This window comes from Cygnus atratus, chromosome 3 (assembly GCF_013377495.2).
Source record: "Cygnus atratus isolate AKBS03 ecotype Queensland, Australia chromosome 3, CAtr_DNAZoo_HiC_assembly, whole genome shotgun sequence".
In the NCBI taxonomy this organism is placed as follows: domain Eukaryota; kingdom Metazoa; phylum Chordata; class Aves; order Anseriformes; family Anatidae; genus Cygnus; species Cygnus atratus.
In genome coordinates, this window is record NC_066364.1 from 59,487,893 (window position 1) to 59,507,424 (window position 19,532).

The 19,532-nt window shown below is 41.8% G+C and overlaps 1 protein-coding gene across 1 annotated transcript in view; it reads right to left on the reverse strand.

Moving 5' to 3' along the window:
* Positions 1 to 17,222: 17,222 nt before the first annotated feature.
* The window catches only part of MOXD1 (monooxygenase DBH like 1), a 55,466-nt gene continuing 53,156 nt past the window's right edge, over positions 17,223 to 19,532 (reverse strand). Inside the window, exon 12 of the mRNA XM_035538535.2 lies at positions 17,223 to 19,280. Coding sequence (XP_035394428.1) covers positions 19,113 to 19,280 — 168 coding nt within the window. The 3' untranslated portion in view covers positions 17,223 to 19,112. The remainder of the gene's footprint in view (positions 19,281 to 19,532) is intronic.

Below are 19,532 nucleotides of genomic sequence, written 5' to 3' on the forward strand. Positions count from 1 at the left end.
TGGTTCATCAGGGTGGTAATTTCAATCTTCCATGAAGTAATCACCAATGGTTTCTAAAAATGTGGGTCCAGCTTCATGTCCCTGTGCTACATTTGCCTACTTTATATGGCAACTGGAGAATCCAATTACATTTATGTGCTGTGCCCTCACTATGTCTGATCTTCTGCTGCCACCCAGGTCAGTAGAGAAGCAGGCGATCAGACTATATGCTTCTTTTTGGGTCTGAATCTCAATCCAAACAGATCAAATGAGTTCTTTGGTATTCACTGATGGTGTTAGTTCGTTCCGTGAACTGATTCTAAATTGTCCATGAAAACAGTGCTACTGTACCACCAGTATGTTTTTTTCTCCTATATTTTCTGTATATTCTGTTTGTATTTCAGTGTTTAATCAATTGTCTTCCTACTTCAGAGTTCCCTGTAAGACAGTGTCTTCATTGACAGCTAAACATAGCAATTCCTCCATCCCATTTCTTTGTCTTCTCACACTTGTGTATAAGTACAGGTGTTATTGCTCTGCTTCACTATTTGGCACTCTGTTTCAACTGCCTGTGCTGTCCACTTTATGCTTGATGGTTTTCATCCTCTTCCAGATTCTTAATTTGAGAACAGAGAATTCATGTGTGAAACATGAAACATAATGGGAAACACGATCCGGAACCATGCGCTCTCCCATACATATTGGTTTTCCTATGCTAATCAGCTTAAAAGCTCATTTAGAGCTTTGCTTTTCAGGGCCGGAAACTTGGTTCAGATGAAGCTCGTTCTTTCCATACAGGTTCCCATTATACTAAGAGTGCATCAAGTACCTCATGAATTGGAAAACACCTTCCTTCTGGTAATCTGCTGCCTCCCAGTTTCCCCCTCTTTTCTTTCTCCAGGAGATAGTTCAAAGGACACGACAGTAGAAGTCTTTGCATTCAACAGCCTTAACCTTTGTGCCTGTAACTTCTCTCTTGCCCTTTGCCATAAGAATGGTATCCATAAGTACCAAAGCTGTAGAGTCAGCTGGGTAAAGGAAGAAAAGACAAGGAAATTTTGTGTTAAAGTGCAGCCTTGTTTATTAAAATCTAACTACTGAAAAGGCACAGTTGCATCTAACATAGATAAACATACACAAAGTCATTTTTCTGGTGATTGCCTCAAATATTTTCACTCTGCAGCCTGTTCTCTGCTTAAAGTTTGAGAGATTACTACTGCCTTTACTACAAGGTCAGGGCCAGATGACTTTAGTCAAAGGGAATTCAACTGTAGACTTGCCAAATTACTGTTTGTAGTATATGATGTAGCACTTTAAAAAAAGTTGCACAACCAGAAGAATGGAAAGAAGGCTTTATAATAGGTCTCTTTGAATCTTTAAAATCAGAAATTTTAAAGTAAGTTCTAGGAGCAAGCCAGGGAGATACTGACCAAGAAGTCTGGTAGAAATTATGGTAGAGAATGGATTGAAACTGGTACATGTATGCGATATAATGGCAGGAGGGGACATGCTTCAAAACACGAGACTTCTCTGGAGAACTGAATATGAATAGGTTCTTACAGGAGATCAGAGATGCAGGAGCTTCCCAATGAGAAATAAGTGAGTAATAAGTTTAGACAGGTAGAGTGAGAATGATCTATGAAAGAGATTTACAAAATCATGAGTGGTGCTATAAATGTGAATAAAAAAATTATATTTATATTCTATAGGCTGTTTTTTTAAAGGTTATATGTGTCTGTAGTCCTTATGAAACTGTATCAGCATTATGATTTCTGAAGATTTATGAAGGTATGAAAAAAAGTTTTCAGAAATTATTACCATTTCTCTGCATCTATGCCTTTAAGCACACAATCTGTGATGAGTAACACAAGCCTGTCAGAAGTCCAGAGCACCAAAATTCCCCTCAAGGAAATAGAGTTAATAAATGACCAGTTACTCATTTCCATGGACAATCAGTACAAAGATCACCTGAAAAATGTCAAGTGAAAATTCAGTGAGTCAAAATCTTGAGATGTTGTTGTTGTTCTAATTGTTGTTTGTGATGTTGTTATTAATTGTTGGTGCCTTGAAAGGAATCACAATTTACTTCTTTTTTTTTTTAATACATTCTTGTGGCATGGAATAAAATACTATAAATACTTCATGTGTTTATAAGCAATAAAATTGCTCTTTGCAAAACTTCTGTATCTCACAACAGATGTGGTCAATACACTAATTTCAGTGGGGTTAAATGGAGTGCACTTTCACACATTTAAGATAAACTGTTCTGCAACACTTGTGAGTAAAAGAAGAACTCATAAACAAAGAGAAAATGGCAGCTAAAACTCTAATTTGAAATTGGTTTAAACCAATTTGAAGATCACGATCTGTCTGGGTAAGCTTAGACACAGACATATTGACTCAGTCTGCATACAGGTGCATAAGAAAAGTCCAAGAAACTTCAAGGAAGCAATGATGTTTCAGGCTGACTGCTTATCAGACATGCCAGTTGTCTCTTTTCTCTATCTCTTAGCCAGACTCTCAGCCTAAGGACTTAGCAGACAGCACTACGTGTGTGCTGCTGTTATCCTTACTGTAAGCCAGTCATTTAGTACTGCATTGTGCTACGTGGTGAGAGAAACAGCATCCTGCAGATAATGGAATTATAGGTTCCTCAACAACCTCTATGTGCGCATAGAGAAACATAGAGTGTGGGTGTTATGAAGACACAGAAAAGGATAGACAGAGAGGGAGAGGGAGAGAGGGGAGAGAGGGAGAGATTGAGCATTTGCTATTGATTAAAATTCTCTATCGGGCTAGCCACTGTACAAAGAAAATATTTTCCTCATCAGTCTGCTTTTGCAGTTTTTTTCCAAACTGCAGCTTGAAGTAAACAGGAAGAAAAATCCCTCTGTTTTCCAGATATTCTATCAGCATGCCAGCCTTTTCCTAGGTCATCGTATCAATCTTGCTGATTGTTCAGCCCACTGTGATCTGCGTAAGTTGTTTTAGCAGTTGTGTACCAACAGCAAACATTCGCCTTTTGCCTTCCTGTGTCACTGAGCTGCTCTCTTTACCCAGGAGCTCCTGGCCAGCTGCCACAGACAGCAGACTCACCACCTTGACTCGGTCATATTTATTAACTCAGTCTAGATAAACACAGCTGATCAGCAGCAGCCAGGGTCCCTTACTCAGCTATTTTTCCTGACAAACTCTAGCCATAGTGCGTAACTGTGTTATTGACTTGAAGGGTGTCTACCTCCACAGAGCTCTGGAGGAAGGCACGGTGTCAGTAAGCGAGAGGTACAAAAACACAAGACTCCAAAACAAGCCCTGAGAGCCTCTACAACTCCTAGGAAACAACCTTTTCCAACTTGACTGAAGAAAGCGTGAATTAACAGACATAAGCTTAATTAATTCACTGGTTCCAATGGAAAATGACATTTCTTGGCCCGCCCAAAGAAAGGAAAGAATCTATGTGTAAAGAGGGGAAAATATTACAGCCAAAAGAGCATAATTATCTTCAGGGAGGGTGATTAATTGCCTGAGAATTACATGGTCTGAAAGATGATGTTCAAATCTTTAGCAAGCACGTAAGTCCAGTTCATAACAAATTTCCTTGAACGTAACTTTTGCCACACTTGTCAGTTCTGTTTTCAGCTCAGAGATGCTAGCCTGTCTTGCATGGAGGCTGCAGTTAGAGAAAGGTACGGGTATCTGCAGCAGGGAAGAGTGCCCCAGCAGCTCATTGCAGCTGTAGTGATGCTTCTCATGTGCAACCATTCTGTGATGGGCAGAGATACAGTGTTCACAGCAGGCTGAGGGAGGAGATTCCCCCTCTCTGCTCTGCTCTTGCGAGCAGAGTATTTATATATATATAATATATAATATATATATATATATATAATACAAAGCTCTTGTATTCAGCTTTGGGACCCCAGCATAAGGACATGGAAGCATAAGAAAGAGTCAAGAGGAGGGCCACAAGGATAATCAGGAGGCTTGAGCTCCTCTCCTGTGAACATAGGCTGAGAAAATTGGGGTTGTTCAGCCTGGAGAAGAGAAGGCTCCAGTGAGAGTTCATAGAGGCCTTCCAGTAACTAAAGGAGGCCTACAGGAAAGCTAGGGAGGGACTCTATTGAGGAATGTAGTGATAGGACACGGGGTAATGGTTTTAAACTAAGAGTAGATTTAGATCAGATATTAAGAAGAAATTCTTCGCTCAGAGGGTGGTGAGGCACTGGCACAGGTTGCCCAGAGAAGCTGTGGATGCCCCATCCCTGGAGGTGTTCAAGGCCAGGCTGGATGGGGCTTTGGGCAACCTGGTCTGTTGGGAGGTGTCCCTGCCCATGGCAGGGGGATTGGAACCAGATGGTCCTTAAGGTCCCTTCCAACTCAAACCATTCTGTGATTCTGTGATGATTTTCAAACGAAAATACTGAGAGTCAGAAAGTCAAAACAGTGAGCACAATGATTGCATGCTGTCATCCAGGCTGGAAGCTATTTAACTTTCTGTCACTGCATCAAACGATTCTGTCATGTGTTTTCTGGTTTCCATTTTTGCCTTAAACAATATAACTGTCTAGATGATTTATGAAATACTCTGAGCAGGGAATATCATAGCACTGCTAAATGAGGCACATTAGTTTGATTGGTATTGGTAGGGCAACTTTAGTTACCAGCAGAGATCCATTGTGGGAGGAAGGTGAATGGAGTCTTTCCACTGCGGACAGCTGTACCATCAGGCATTTTTAGTTTTATTATTTAAAATAGTTCTCAGCTGGGATCTGTATGGAAGTCAAAGCTACAATATCTCTATTCAGGGTAAAAAAAGCTGTTTTTCACCCTGAATAGAGATATTTTTTCCTGTGATCATACCTCTGATGTTATGAGCTAGGTTTTACCCTTGATGTGATGCCCACTCACAGTTCTTCCATGACTGCCTGCAGCATGGCTAAAGGCAAGGGGAAATGAGAGAGCCTGTGTATCCAGTCATCCACCCACCAGAGCATGGGACTGAGAGCAGAAAAGGAAGATGAATAGAAAGCAGTTCAAATCCCAGTCCAAATTCACTCAATAAATTTACAGAACTGGGTAAAATATTCCCTCTTACCTTCAGACCCGCTGTCTCAGCTCTGGAGTCATAACAAGGTGGCTTTGTTTTTGTAATCCAGGCTCCAGTTTGAGAAAGGCAGTCAGTCTGCTGCCCTTGCCCATGTTTGGCAGGGAAGGGGGGGTTGCTTTCTCCAGGGCAGGCAGTGGGAGCTGGATTTAGGTGTACCATGCACACCTCCATAATTCATCATTTTCTACTACTTTGGTGCTAATTCAGCAAGCATGAACCTTTTCCATGGAAGGGATATTACAATAGAAACAATATGCAATATTTTCCAAATAATTTTTCTGTCACATACTACCTTAAAAAAGAAGTTGATAGTGTATTGTTATCATTTATCCTGTTCTATAATACAATTGCTTGAGAATAGAGCAGAAAAGAAATAAAGGCAAACTATAACTGCTAGTGTCATTTTCCAGGTGATTTATATTTCAAAGCCTGCTTTCTCATTAAAAGACAAACAAACAAACAAACAAACAAAAGAAAGATGACCTCTTGACTATAAAACTTAAAAGTGAATTAAGAGTAAACGTGGTAAAGTCTGGATACATCTAAGAAACCTGTGAAAAATACTGAATTTTAAGTCCTTGGTAACACTAATAAGAGATGGGGAGGGACTCTTTGTCAGGGAGTGTAGTGATAGAACAAGGAATAATGCTTTTAAAATAAAAGAGGATAGATTTAGATTATATATTAGGAAGAAATTCTTCATTCAGAGGATGGTGAGGCACTGGCACAGGTTGCCCAGAGAAGCTGTGGATGCCCCATCCCTGGAGGTGTTCAAGGCCAGGCTGGATGGGGCTTTGGGCAACCTGGTCTGTTGGGAGGTGTCCCTGCCCATGGCAGGGGGGTTGGAACTGGGTGGTCTTTAAGGTTCTTTCCAACCCAAACCATTCTGTGATTCTATGATTCTGCAATAATCACAGTTCAGAAAAATCTTGCTGTCTCTCCCTTGTGTGATAAAAATATTGAAGAAAAAGGAGGTCATAGTGAGAGGTGATATTTTATATTGGATTATGAAGGGAGATGTAAAGGTGCACTAATCTAATTTATTCCAGGTACTGCTGTTATGTCTCCATAGGAGATAAATTACAAGCAAAAATCACCATTGGAAAAAAAAATATGTGAGAAAGAATAAAAATCCTGAATTATTCAGCTTTTCAGTAGAAGGACTATTGTAAAACCACCCATTATTACCCAACTTTCCCCATTTACAGGTCCTATTCCTGGTTCTGTATAATTTTTCTGAACTCTTCACTTGGACAAAATTTTCCATGTCTAGTGTCTGCTTTAGGCCGCATTATTTACAGAAAAATACATCCAAAAATGATTCACTCAGTTCCAGGTAAGAGGTTAGTTAAAAATACATTGTTTTTCACACAGTCAAAATGTTCTGGCTGCTTTCCCCTGGAAAAGCACTCAAGCACCTCCCTCATTTGAAATGTTGTAGAAATTGGGCTTGGGCAGCACAAAGGATGTTAGGAAAGGGGTACTATGGCAGTGCAAGTGGGCTTAGAGAACAATCTAGAATATTATTTGCAGAAAACCAGCAAGTCCAGTAGTCTTCCCACCGAGGTGCTGCCAGCAGAAGTCTGTCAAACGTGTTGTTGGGTCACGCATCTTTTTCCCCTCTTCACCATCCACCACTCCTGTGCAGATCGCTGCAGACTGTTCACATCTGGGGGGGAAAAGTCAGCATTTCTATGTAGTCAGGCTTCCTCTAGCTGGCAGCTCTCCATGACCGTCTCTGTGTGTGCCAGGTGCCAGCAGACCATGCGTCACAGCCCAACTAGAGGAGTGTTCTGCATTAGATACATGTATGTATTTCTCACTAGTGGACCTTTACCATGAAGAGACACAGAAGGGAACAGGATCACACCGTTTGTGCTGTTTGCCTTTGTGTAGTGTCACTGTCAGTGTTATTTGTGAGGGCAGACATCTCTATTTGAATATATATCGTGTGTGTGTGCCTGTTGGGGATGCACACTCAGCCTTGCTGCCAGCTGGACCTGGGGACACTCCACTTTGGCATTCCCAACAGTACACGGTATTTCTCAATGTACAGCATGCACCTTGTGTGCTAATGCGAAGACGAAGATGAAACGGGCAAATAACAGGCTGATGAAAACGATTAAAAAAAATAAATCTTTTAATTGTTCACATTAGGTAAAGACTGAAATGTTGCGGTATTTAAACCCCAAACCCGGCTACTCCTTCAACAGCTGCCAACAGTTGCCATCAGCTGTTGGCAGACCCGAGCTCAGCGGGCTGGGACCTGACGAAGGCGCCAGCAGGCGGCAGCAGCGACGCACAAAATGGCGGCTGCGGGCGGGCCCGGCCGAGGGGGCGGGCGGGCCCGGCCGAGGGGGCGGGCGGGAAAACGCCTCCGGCAGGACCGCGGTTGTGCTCCCGGCGGCCACGAGAGCGGCGGTGCCTTGCCTTTAGAGCTCTGCTTCGTGTTTGTGTTTCGTTCGTACTTGTCATTTCGTTTCGGTGTGGGGCTGTCCCACGCTCTCAGCTACTCCTACTTGCCTGCTTTCTGCTTGAAAAGCTTAAACGAGGAGTTTAAAAGAGGCTGTTTTGGTGATGAGCTTTTGCCTACATAATGTTTTTGGTTTTGCTATGGGATGGGTTAAACATTTTTAAAATAACTGTATTTTACCATTATAATTCTTAGGTGTGAGTGCACACTTCTGGCTCGTTTTTCATATCATTTATTTCCTTTTCCATCTGTGTACAGGCCAAACACAGCAAAGACGATTTAACACCATGTGGTGGTTTTACTCGGGTGGGCAGCCGAGTTCCACCACAACTGCTCTTTCACTCCCCCTCCTCAAAGGGAAAGGGGGAGAAAATACAATGCAAAGGGCTCAAGGGTTGAGATAAGGATGGGGAGATCACTCAACAATTATCATGGCCAAAACAAACTCAGAGTAGGGAGATAATAAGATTTATTGCCTATTACAAACAAGCTAGAGAAGTGAGAGGCTCCCGAACTGAGCCTGCGGGGGCTGCCCACAGGCAGCAGCTCTCCAAGCACTGCTCCCACATGGCTCCGTACCACGGGGTCCATCCCCCAGGAGCAAACGGCTCCAGCACGGGTCCCCCACGGGCGGCAGCTCCCCCCAGCCCCCCTGCTCCTGCGTGGGCTCCTCTCCACGGGCTGCAGCTCCGGCCCGGGGCCTGCCGCTGCAGGGGCTCTCCATGGGCCGCAGCCTCCTCCAGGCCACATCCACCTGCTCCACCGGGGGCTCCTCCACGGGCTGCAGCGTGGAGATCTGCTCCGTGTGGGACCCATGGGCTGCAGGGGGACAGCCTGCTCCACCAGGGGCCTCTCCACAGGCCCCAGGGGAACTGCTGCTGCATGCCTGGAGCACCTCCTGCGCTCCTTCTTCACTGACCTTGGCGCCTGCAAGGCCATTTCTCGCTCCTCTCTCTGTCTCAGCTGCTGTTCCCCAGCAGTTTGTTTGTTTCCTTGTCTTAAGTCTGTTCTCCCAGAGGCACAAACAACATTGCTTATTGGCCCGGCTCTGGCCAGCGACAGGGCCATTATGGAGACATGCTTCTGGATTCTTGCAGAAGCCACCCCTATGGTCCCCCTGCTACCAAAACCTTGCCACATAAACCCACTACGCATCATCCCTTCTAGTTCCCTGTCAGAAGAGGGCATTTGTCCCATCCTTTGAACTGGCCGGTTTAGCCTTTAAAAGCTTCGAGCAGATGCTGCATGCAAATCTTTCAGGAGGCAGCAGAGAGTGCTGTTCAATAAGCAGTTATTTCTTTCAGTCTAGTTCTCGTTTTAATGAAAAATCTAAAAGGGGTAAAGAGTTACTGGACTCTTTCTGCTTGTAGTAAAGTGCCCGCCATCCTTCGCAAACTAAGTGGTGTACCAAGTAATAGCTGATGTAGGAGCAAAAAGAGACATGAAGAAGCTTGTGTTTTACAAGCATGGCATCTGCCTGTGTGCTTGGCAAGTCCATTTCTCCTGCCTGGGTATATGAGCCACACATAGCTTAAAGGTGAGCAGGTGCGTGTAGGGAGGAAGACCCACAGCACAACATGGGGAATGTGGCAGTTACGTGTTACCAAGTCCAGGATTCAGCCCTTTAAAGTTCCTCTTCTGCTGCTACCCAGCTGCACAGGTAGAGAAGCACCCACGTTGTGGTAGTAAGCAGGGCTAAACAAGCAAAATAGCCAAGCAGAGTAAAGAATGTGGCTTTTCTTCTCAGGCGTTGAACAAAATGGAAAAATCTTAGCACTAAAAAGAAGAAGATGGTTCTTGTGTCACACCTGATGAGGGGGTAGAGGAATAGGAAAAATCTATCTAGGGCCACAGAATAGGAATGGAAATGGAATGGAATGGAAATCAGAGAAAGGAAATTGCAGTAGGAATATAGATGGGAACTAAGCCCAAATATATGAGGTTAACTTCCAGTCCAGCGAGTACTGATTACAGGCAAATAAATTTTACTTTTCCTGTTAATACAGAATTTGAAACTGCTACTTTGGGTGAAATACGTTAGAAGAGTTATTCTCAACGAAAGTGACATTTTGGAGAGAACACTATATAGGAGGATCAATTTTACTGTCCATTCTGGGTTTGAGGCTGACTAATGATTTTTAAAAATGTTTTTCCATTATGAAATGTTTTCCCCAGCTTGCAATTTCCAAAATTTCTAACCAGTTCCAATGTGAAACAAACACTTTTTAAAACAAATATGCAGACAGACACTCTATGAATCTGCGTTAAAGTGGGGGGAGGGAGCAGAAAAAAAATTCTGAGTATTAATTTTGGTAAACAGGTTCTTTAATGGAGTTTTGGTAATAAATATGGTGCATGAAAAAATGCATATACAAAAAAAAAGAAAAAAGAAAAAAAAAAGAGGTACTTGGGAAAGGCATATTTTGTCTTTCTATTTACAAGGGAAGGTTCTTACCCGGTTACCAGACTATCTCCTGCCGGTACAGGAATGTTCCGTAAAGTAAACAACTCAAAGATTATATTTCACAGACAATAAAACCCTCAGGACTTCACATAGGAGGTAAACAATCAGTTGGACAGCTTTCATGATCAGAAAGGCTTCTTCCCCATCCTAGCTAAAAAGTGTTACCCTTTAGAGGTATGTTCATCTGGACATATATCTTTAAAAATTTCCCTTGTTGTCTGGTTCCTGTGGTGCCCTTCTCAACTTTCTGACCTGCTTTTCATTATCTTGCCAGCCTTGAAGGTCCAAATCCTCTGCTGCTGAAGGATGAGGTAGACTCGTATAGCTCTATAATGGATTCTTAGCACCTTATATCAGCAGTGAATCCAGCATGTCAAGTCTAAAAATGTGTCCAGGTTCAGCATTTCAATTACATTCTCCCCAGAGATGAACAATCTGGAAAAAGTTTCTCCCAGTTTTGTTGCATGATGCCACAAATAATGGCCAATACTTCAGCAGCTTTTATGGCATTCACAGCATATAGCAAACTTGTGATATGATGTCTAAAAGACATAGATATTTATAGAAGATTGCTGTAGTCCCCAGAAATGCCTTGCAAGGTTTTGGACAGGTTATGAACAAGTTTTTAAATCCTATCCCACTTTAATACCTTAAGACATTCTCTGATGACAACCAATCATACAATCTTAAAATGACCAGTCAAAAAGAAAAATATACGTCATGACATCTCTTCTAGACATGGGAGCAGACATTTTCAGTAAAACCAACATGAGATCCTTAGAAATGCTATTTGCCATGATGATGTAAGTATTTTTAATGCATTTTCTCTTGCGCTGATAATCTATGCTTAAATAAAACTGAAAGCCATTTGAGATTGTCACATTATCCTTGATCCTTCGTAAAACTATACTCTTTACAGCATTGTGTCAAGCTGTAAGAACTTTTTATTATCTGATTCCTTAGTAAGGGCAGGGGAAGGAGTCAGCAGCTTGGATTTAGTCAGGTTTCCTTTCAAGAGTGAGTTTCCTTTTCCAGTGAAAAATAGTTACACTTCTTTAAAATAACTGCAAACAGGGAAGTTAAATCATGATTAAATAATGACAATGTGCTGAGGAAATGCTTGTCCAGGCCTATAAAATCAGAAGGCAGAGTAATATTTTTGCTTTGGCAAAATTTTATAAGGGAATCATAAACTACCTGCAATGAGTCTGCTTGGTGGTTAATTACTAAGAGAACCACATTCAGCTTCCAGATGTTTTCTTGCTCACTAGGATGGAAGAAGCTGAAAGCAGTTACAAGGTGATATATATGTAACCCATGGGAGACATAAATAGAAAAGGAGAGCGCTGTCTCACAAAAGGCAATTTACTTTGCCAGTAACTCTCTGAATCTCAAGGAGTAGTTATAAAATCTGTTTGTGTTTTACAGTAAGAGTTTTCTGTCTCTCAGGGCTCACATCAATGCTACAGTTAAACCCTTTTGTTAGTGAAATCGCACTGTGTTGTCCTTGGTCAGACTTGGTGCCCCAAATTCAATGTTACATGGGTCTTCTGCATACAAAGTAGGTGGCAATTGTGAAAAGGCATCTGCTTAAAGTACATAACTTTTTTAGTATGAGTGTGCAAAATGTTCCTTGACATTAAATACTGTCAGGGGAGAGTTGTCCCTCCAGGAGGACCCGTGTTCTGCACTGGCCTCCTCTGTTACAATGAGCAACCAGAGGCTTCAGCTAGCTTGAAGGTAGGAGGAGGGAATAACACTTGGCATCATTTAAGGAGCTGTGACATATCCGAGGTAATATCAACAGTATGTAGGAATGCATGATAGCTGTGGGAAAGGGGCTGTTAACTTTATCATGACAATAGGAACAGCCTCCCCCACCCCCCTGCCCACCACTCAAAACAAACTTTATAAAATCAGCTGAGGCTTAAAATACAAGAGAAAATATATAACTTGAATGAAAAATGTCCTAATGCATGTTCTGTATCTTCAGTGATTAAAAGACTGTGATAGTCCAAGATAATCCTAAATTGATCAAGATCAAAGCAACACTCTCCCCAGAAGCATGCTCATCGAGCTAAGAACTGCTGCAGTATGGATCCATTTAGGTAGCTGTCTATAAGCTACCTATGACATAAGAAAAGTTGATTTCTGCAATATAATCTGGACATGAACTTAATAATCAAACGATAATAGAAATAGTTTGATTCAAATAAAAATAAATGGCAGCAGTTTAATTCTAATAAGCCTGGGAGATGAAAGCTGCTGCCTGTCCTAGCTAACACAAGCCCTGCTCTGTCTGTCCTGGACTCTCCCAGTCAAGTAAGCAAGGAATTGCACAATGATTTTATTCTGGGAGGTGGTGGTAAGGCAGTTGCTGCCATCTGAGACTGTAACATTATCACTTATAAACTCCCAGCGTACCAGCCTTCTTTCTGAAGTCATTTATTTACATTTTTAGGGTTTTCTTTGCTTTTGACTAAAAAGATGCCTATTTAATTCAACAGAACCTCTTTAAAAAATCAACAATATAGTTTTGATCTTAGTGCTTTTAAAAGAACACTTCAACAAGCATTTAATCATCCACCTCTGCATCATTCATCATCATTCCTAATTGTGAAACATCCAAAGTATGTTAAAATGAAGATTTTGCTTCTAATACAGGTATTTAGAGTATACCAAACATTTTCTCTATATCAGAGCAACTACCCTCCTTTTCAGTTAAAAATTCAGACTTTATTTGGCCCTTTACTTTCAGCTGTCATGCATATTTAAAATTCATGTTATATATGCAATCCAACTACATGGTTTCTTCAGTTCAGAGTTCCTGTCATATAGCAAGATGCATTGCTACCAAATTTTGTGAGCATATTTTAAAAACAAGGAAACATATTTCACCTACTCCTTGTCAGTTGCAGGGAGACCCAAGGAAACTTGAAGGGCAGCCATGAAAAACCTGGTGGCCCTGGTCAGTTCCAAACCTGCTCACCATGGCCAAGGGACAAAAAGCAGCACAGCCGCTGAGCTTCCCAGTGCACAGCCAGCAAAGAAGTCATCACCAAAGTGATAAACGAGGTCATCATCACTGCAGCAAACACTGGAAAGGCAGGGCGTGGAGCAAACAAAATTTGCCTGAGGGAATGGGAATGGTTCACTCACCACAGTTGTCTGGGAAAAACTTCATGTTCCCTTGTATATTTTTACAGCTGTGGTACATGTAGTCTTGAACGTTTTTACAGATAGTCTTGAAAGTAGTCAGATTTAGCTTAGGAACTGGAAGCAGGAGTTGCCATTCTCTTCTGCTTCCTACAGTTACATAAACCAGGGCAAAGCAGAATTTAGAACAATTATTGTTAATGATGGCATTTAAAAATCACTTTTCATCATTTAACGTTGGCACTGACACACCATACAGAAGAATACAGTCCTCCATGAGCATTGCCTCACATTGGTAATGCTCATATTATCTTACATTGAAGAAGAGCAGGATGAATAGGAGAAGCAACCACAAATTTAACAAACATATTTGTAGCCGTTAAAAATTTGCAGTGTAACTGAAAATGCTTTTCAATATTGAAATCTGTGCATATAATATAAACCAAGTGCATGGTAGGAAGAACCACATCTGAAGGCAGGCTGAAAGAGTTGGGGTTGTTCAGCCTGAAGAGAAGGCTCCAGGGAGATCGTATAGAGGCCTTCCAGTGCCTAAAGGGGGCCTGCAGGAAAGCTGGGGAGGGACTCCTTGCCGGGGAGTGCAGTGATAGGACAAGGAGTAATGTGTGCTTTAAAGTAAAAGAGGGTAGGTTTAGATTAGATATAAGGAAGAAATACATCACTTAGAGGGTGGTGAGGCCCTGGCACAGGCTGCCCAGAGAAGCTGTGGATGCCCCATCCCTGGCAGTGCTCAAGGCCAGGCTGGATGGGGCTTTGAGCAACCTGGTCTGGTGGGAGGTGTCCCTGCCCATGGCAGAGGGGGAACCAAGTGATCTTTGAGGTTGCTTCCAATCCAAACCATTCTATGATTCTATGATTCTATGATAGTTAGAAGTAAATATAGTAAATAATGTTTCCAAGCATACCATTATGGAGGAAAGGATATTGAGTATACATTGGGAGATCCATGAGTTACTGAAAAGAAGCATGAAAAAAGTAAAAGCATGAAAAATGTAATACCTCCCTGTAAAAAGGTACAAGTAGATGATACATGGCGTGTGTTTTGTTTTTTTTTTTTCTGAAATATTTACAAGCAGTGAGTTCCTACAGCCCAAGACAGTCACCAATATGTAAATGCTTTGGAAAGCTCTGATCCTCAGTGTTTTATGCCTTGGCATCCTAGGGCAAGCAGAGCAGGTGGCTGGCTGCAGGTCCCCAAGGTTGCAGGCCAAGACCTCCATCCCTTCAGGCCCAAAGACTCAATACTAAGAAGAGAGCTGAGAAAGGAGAGTTAAAAATTGTGTTTGAAGCCAGTTTTCGTTGGTCAGTTGGTTGGTTAGGGTGCCTATGTCCATAAAATGACAAGCCTGTTCCTAAGCATGTTATGAACAGCAGTGACTTGACTAAAATAACTTAGCACAACAGCTTTACTAGGCATGGGAGTCAGTGAGCCCTGCATCATGGTCACTGGTTCTCTCCACCCTTCCCTCCACCCCTTGGTTGGTGTGTCTGGTTTTCTGGGGACAGACTGTCTGTCTGTCCACATGGGGCTGCCATGCAGGCAGCTGGTGGGATCACCTGTACCACAAGCACTTGGCAGGGGCTGAAGAAAGGGAAAACTCACAGCTGCCCCCACTACTTTGATCAGCCTGCGACAGGCTCAGTGTGCCCATGGGATGCTGGTCTCTGGGAGACCTGATGCTCCTGGGGGTCCCTACAGCCCAGGGAAACCTCTGTGGGGATGGAGGAAGCAGCCCAGAAGAGGTCTTCGTGTCACAGCTGTCATTTTCTTTCAACTTCCCTCTATGCTAAAAAGTTAAGGACGAATTTGCTTTCTCTCTCTTTCAAGGGAGACATAAATGTTCCAAAAAGATTCAGTGGGAGGCACAGGGCAAAAGGAGTGGAAATTCTTCAAAGTGACAGAAGGACTAATTGGTCTAAAAATAGTCCCATTCTGCATGAAGAGAAGAAAGGGGAGAATGAAGCCAGTGTTTCTGCTAGGTTTTGTTTATTTAATTTGTGCCTCTTCAGCATCTGGGATAATGTGGCTATACAGCCCCTCCATTTAATCAGCCAGGCTGGTTACTCAGCCAGACCTCCCCAGTGGCAAGATGCAATCCCAGCACAGTTGCAGTCCCACCAGCTGGTCATGGCTCTACTTCTGGCACTTCCATCAGTCGTCACTCACACCCAGCTTAGAGGTCGCTGTGCTCCAAGCACCAGTGGGCAGGTGTGGGGTCGTGCGTGGGACCTGCAGAGGACATGCTCTTCCTTTTAGGGGTAAACCAAAGAGCTACGTAAACTACAGATGCTCCCTTCTCAGTATTCCTGAACCGTGGTTTTATGATAAACATGCAAAGTCACAAATGGTTGTTCGTTCAGATAATGTGAATATTTGAAGAGAGCCATATACTCATAAAGTGGAAGCTCCATAATGAATAAATATAAATACCAAATCGAACTAAATAGTATAAATAGGATAGACAGGCAATTAGACAGGTAGATAGCATACAGGTGGCAGGCAACTGGCCCATTGTGTGGGAAATCTGATTTAAGGAGAATGAGACTTTCAGCGCTGTACCAGAATGCAACTTCTATCCTGCTACAATATTCATATATTTAGCTTCTCACTAGAAACTCTTAATACATTTCTTCACACCGAAAAGCTTTGAGTGGCAAAATTTTTACAGGGAGGTATTACATTTACTTGTTTTGTGCTTTTTTTTATTATTATTTTTATTTTCTGTATTTACTTCTAACTATCATAGAATCACAGAGTCATGGAATGGTTTGGATTGGAAGCAACCTCAAGAGACACCTCCCACTAGACCAGGCTGCTCAAAGCCCCATCCAACCTGGCCTTGAACAGTTCCAGGGATGGAGCAGTTGCTCTTCCTCTAGCCACCAATGCTGTAACCCCATCATAGTAGGCCACCGGATTTGTCAGGCATGATCTGCCCTTGGTGAAGCTATGCTGGCTGTCATCAATATAACTATCATGAAAACTTTGGGTAACCAGAGAATTCAAGAGTATATGCTTTAGCATAGTTCAATATTGAAAGAAAACCACAGAAATCTGTGCCTGAGAGCTTATTTATGTGCAGTGTGACTTAGTAATTTTTTGCACCACCTGTTTTATTTTTTTTTTTCCAGTGGCATGACATTAGCTTGTAGCGCTTCTCACCTTTATCCTTGCTTTGAATTCTAGACAATTTTAGACTTTCAGATTTCATTTATTTTCTTGTTCAAAGTTTCTTTCATAATATAATGTGCTTAAATTTGTTTTGGATCCTTCAGCTGGAAGTATCCCAGAACTGTATCAACATGTCTATATTTTTATTTACTTGTGAAGCAAAATTTTCCTTTCTGTTCCTCTGTAAGTTATAAAACAGTTGCAGGTTATGCAAAAAAGAGCCATTAGTGCATAAGGCAGATCTTCCAGATACACTGGCAGTTATCTCTCACAGACGTCCTTTCTGAGCCAGCATTGCTTTACATCATCTCGTGGCACACTGGATGTCAACAACAAATACCCATCTGTTCTCTTGCTATTAGGATGGGTGCCCATGGAAAGGAAATCCCCTTAGATAAGAAACAGCTTCAAATCAGAGAACAGCCAAGTAAATGGAAAAGAACCCTAGATCTGCTTTATCTTAATTACAAACCAAGTCTGCATAAGATTGGTGCCAGTATCCCGCATGTCTACTAGTAAATACCTGAGAGACCACATTGCATTCAAAAGGGCTCCGCAGTCTAACACGCATGCTCTTTTCTCACTTATTCCTCTGTTATCTTCCATCTTAGTCCCTGGCAAGAAGTTGTTCAAATGTCAGTGGTGCTCACTGGACTCCGTGATAACTTAGCTGGAGGATGACCTAGGTTTTTATGTTCAGAAAAGAGCTGTACCAATAATCAGAAGATTTTTGTGCCTATAATTCACCATCACCATTGTTTGGTTTTTGTTTTTCAACCATTTATATTCAGGAACACAAAACAGAAAAGCACAATTCTTCTGCTGGCAGAAAGGAGACATTTAAGCAGTTACAATTAAGCAGTTACAATTCTTTATTGAAACTTCAGGTTTTGATATGAAAAAAAATATCTGTATACACTTTTTCCTTCCCTTATCCTGTACCAATAGGAGGGATAGCAGAAAATAACATTGTCCAGATACATCTAGAGGAAGCATCTGCCCAACAGTGGCAAAGAAATTCCCCAGGATTTGGTGGGAGTTACTCTCTTACTCCAAGTGCAGGCTGTGGCATCAGGAGGATTTAGTGGGCCCTGTGAACCTATGTGTTCACAGCTGATTTTAAACTTCCTTTATGCACACATTTCATAATGAGATTGTTATAGCTCCTAGAAATTTAATCTAGCATTGATTAATTCCCACATTTCTCCTTGAGGCATTAGTGTCTTCAATGCCTTTTCTCTGTGTAGATTATCACACAAATTGTCATTTTGGCTATCCACAAAGTAGCCTTGCCAGCTCTATGATGCTTTCTTTCTCACATCTCAAATGCAAAGAAGACAGTTTCCAAATCCTCTCCTTAGTTTCCTTCTGATGTGACAACTCTTTGCATCAGAACAGCCTGCTCTCGTTAAGAGGTGTAACTTCACAAACAAATGCAAGTACTTGTGTTTAACAACCAGTGACCCAGAGAACTGGTTCAACTCGGCCAAATCAGGTTCTTGATCTACTCTGGATTCACCACACTGCACAAGAGTACTCAGTAACATAAAATGCCCATTTACACAGATTAGTTTTAGTGCAGGTGTTACAGCAGTCAACATCCAAAACAATTGATTTTTACAGCCACACTCCAGTAAAGTTTATGCAGCACTGCAGAAAATTATAGTGAACTGTAGCTACAGAGTGGCTATAGAAATAAGTTTTTTTGAATGGTCCAAGTCCTTTTCCACTGTGTTCTGTAATTTCATTGGGGAGCAACAAATTAGGAATCTTTAGGGAATCTTCCCTGCCAAACACCATCTGAGTAAAGAAGATATGGATTTACACATAACTAACTAAATAAATAAAAAGTCATACACACGGGACACAAAAATAACCTCTTAATCAACAGTTTGGCATATTGTAATTCTCAGCGTGTGCTACCAATAGCTGCTGGCAGGCTTGTACACAGGTTCCCTGTGCATGCCAGAGCTTGGCTGTGAAATTGATCTTCATCACTGCTGCTATCTGTGTGGAATACAGCAAAGGTGTGCCTAGCCCTCACCAAAGCTTTATTTGGCCTACCCATACCTTAAGACAAAAGAAACGTGTTGAATTGTCAGGGACTAAGGAAGACATGAAGAGAGAAGAAACGGGGAGAGAAATCCCTACCAAGTCAAGGATTCCTTGTACAGGAATCATCATGGGGAGGTTTGGGGTTCTGCCCCTTCACACCTGTAGTGCGCCCTTCTCTTGGGAGGAGAGACCGATTAGCAATGTGTTGCTTCTAGAAATGCCCTCCGTGAATGAACCCTTCCTGTGGCTTCACTGCAGGTGTCAGACATGCCCAAATACATGTTTGCAAGACTTGTCCTTGCAGCAATGACTTCATAACCTGCAGATGTCAAGAACCAAGACAAAATAATATAGCACACTCCAGGCTGCATGTGGTTAACTAAGTTGCTTTTAGTTTATTAATTTTACCCATATACATAGTTGGTTTTGAAAACACCATGTGAAGAACCAGGACAAAGTGTAACAAAATGGTATGTGAAAAGATTTCAATACGCAACGTGATGGTGTACCTACTGTGTTTTATACATACTTTACATTGAAAACCAGATAAACCACAGATCTCAGAGGAAGTACACATTTTATTTTGAACTAGCGAATTTAGTTTATTAATATGTAAAAAAATAAATCTACAATAGCAACAGTGCAAACACATCAGAACTTGCATGGCATACAGAACACAAATGAATAAAAATTATTGTACAAAGGGTCCGATGTTTCCTATTGTGCTGGCTGTGATATGTACAACAAACAACAGGGCGACGAATAAACTGCAACTTAAACAGGAAGATGAGCTGCATATTACTTGTTCTGTCTTGTATGGCCTCTCTATTTCAGGGGGTAAAGCCGTCATGCCCTGGAACTGCAATTAAAATAAAATAAAACAGTTTCATCATATAAGATTAGAAATCTATTTTGCTCTCTAACTAGTTAGCAAATTGCATGAGACTCTATTGTTAGCTTTGTATTGCGGTTGTGACTCTTACTGTGGAGACATCAAACTCAGTAAAAATATTAATATATTGCACGTCAAATGATCATCCAGTGTGCAGATCCATTGTTCTCAGCTTGGGAACAATTGCACACAGTGGCATCCTCTCCTATAAAGCAAGGC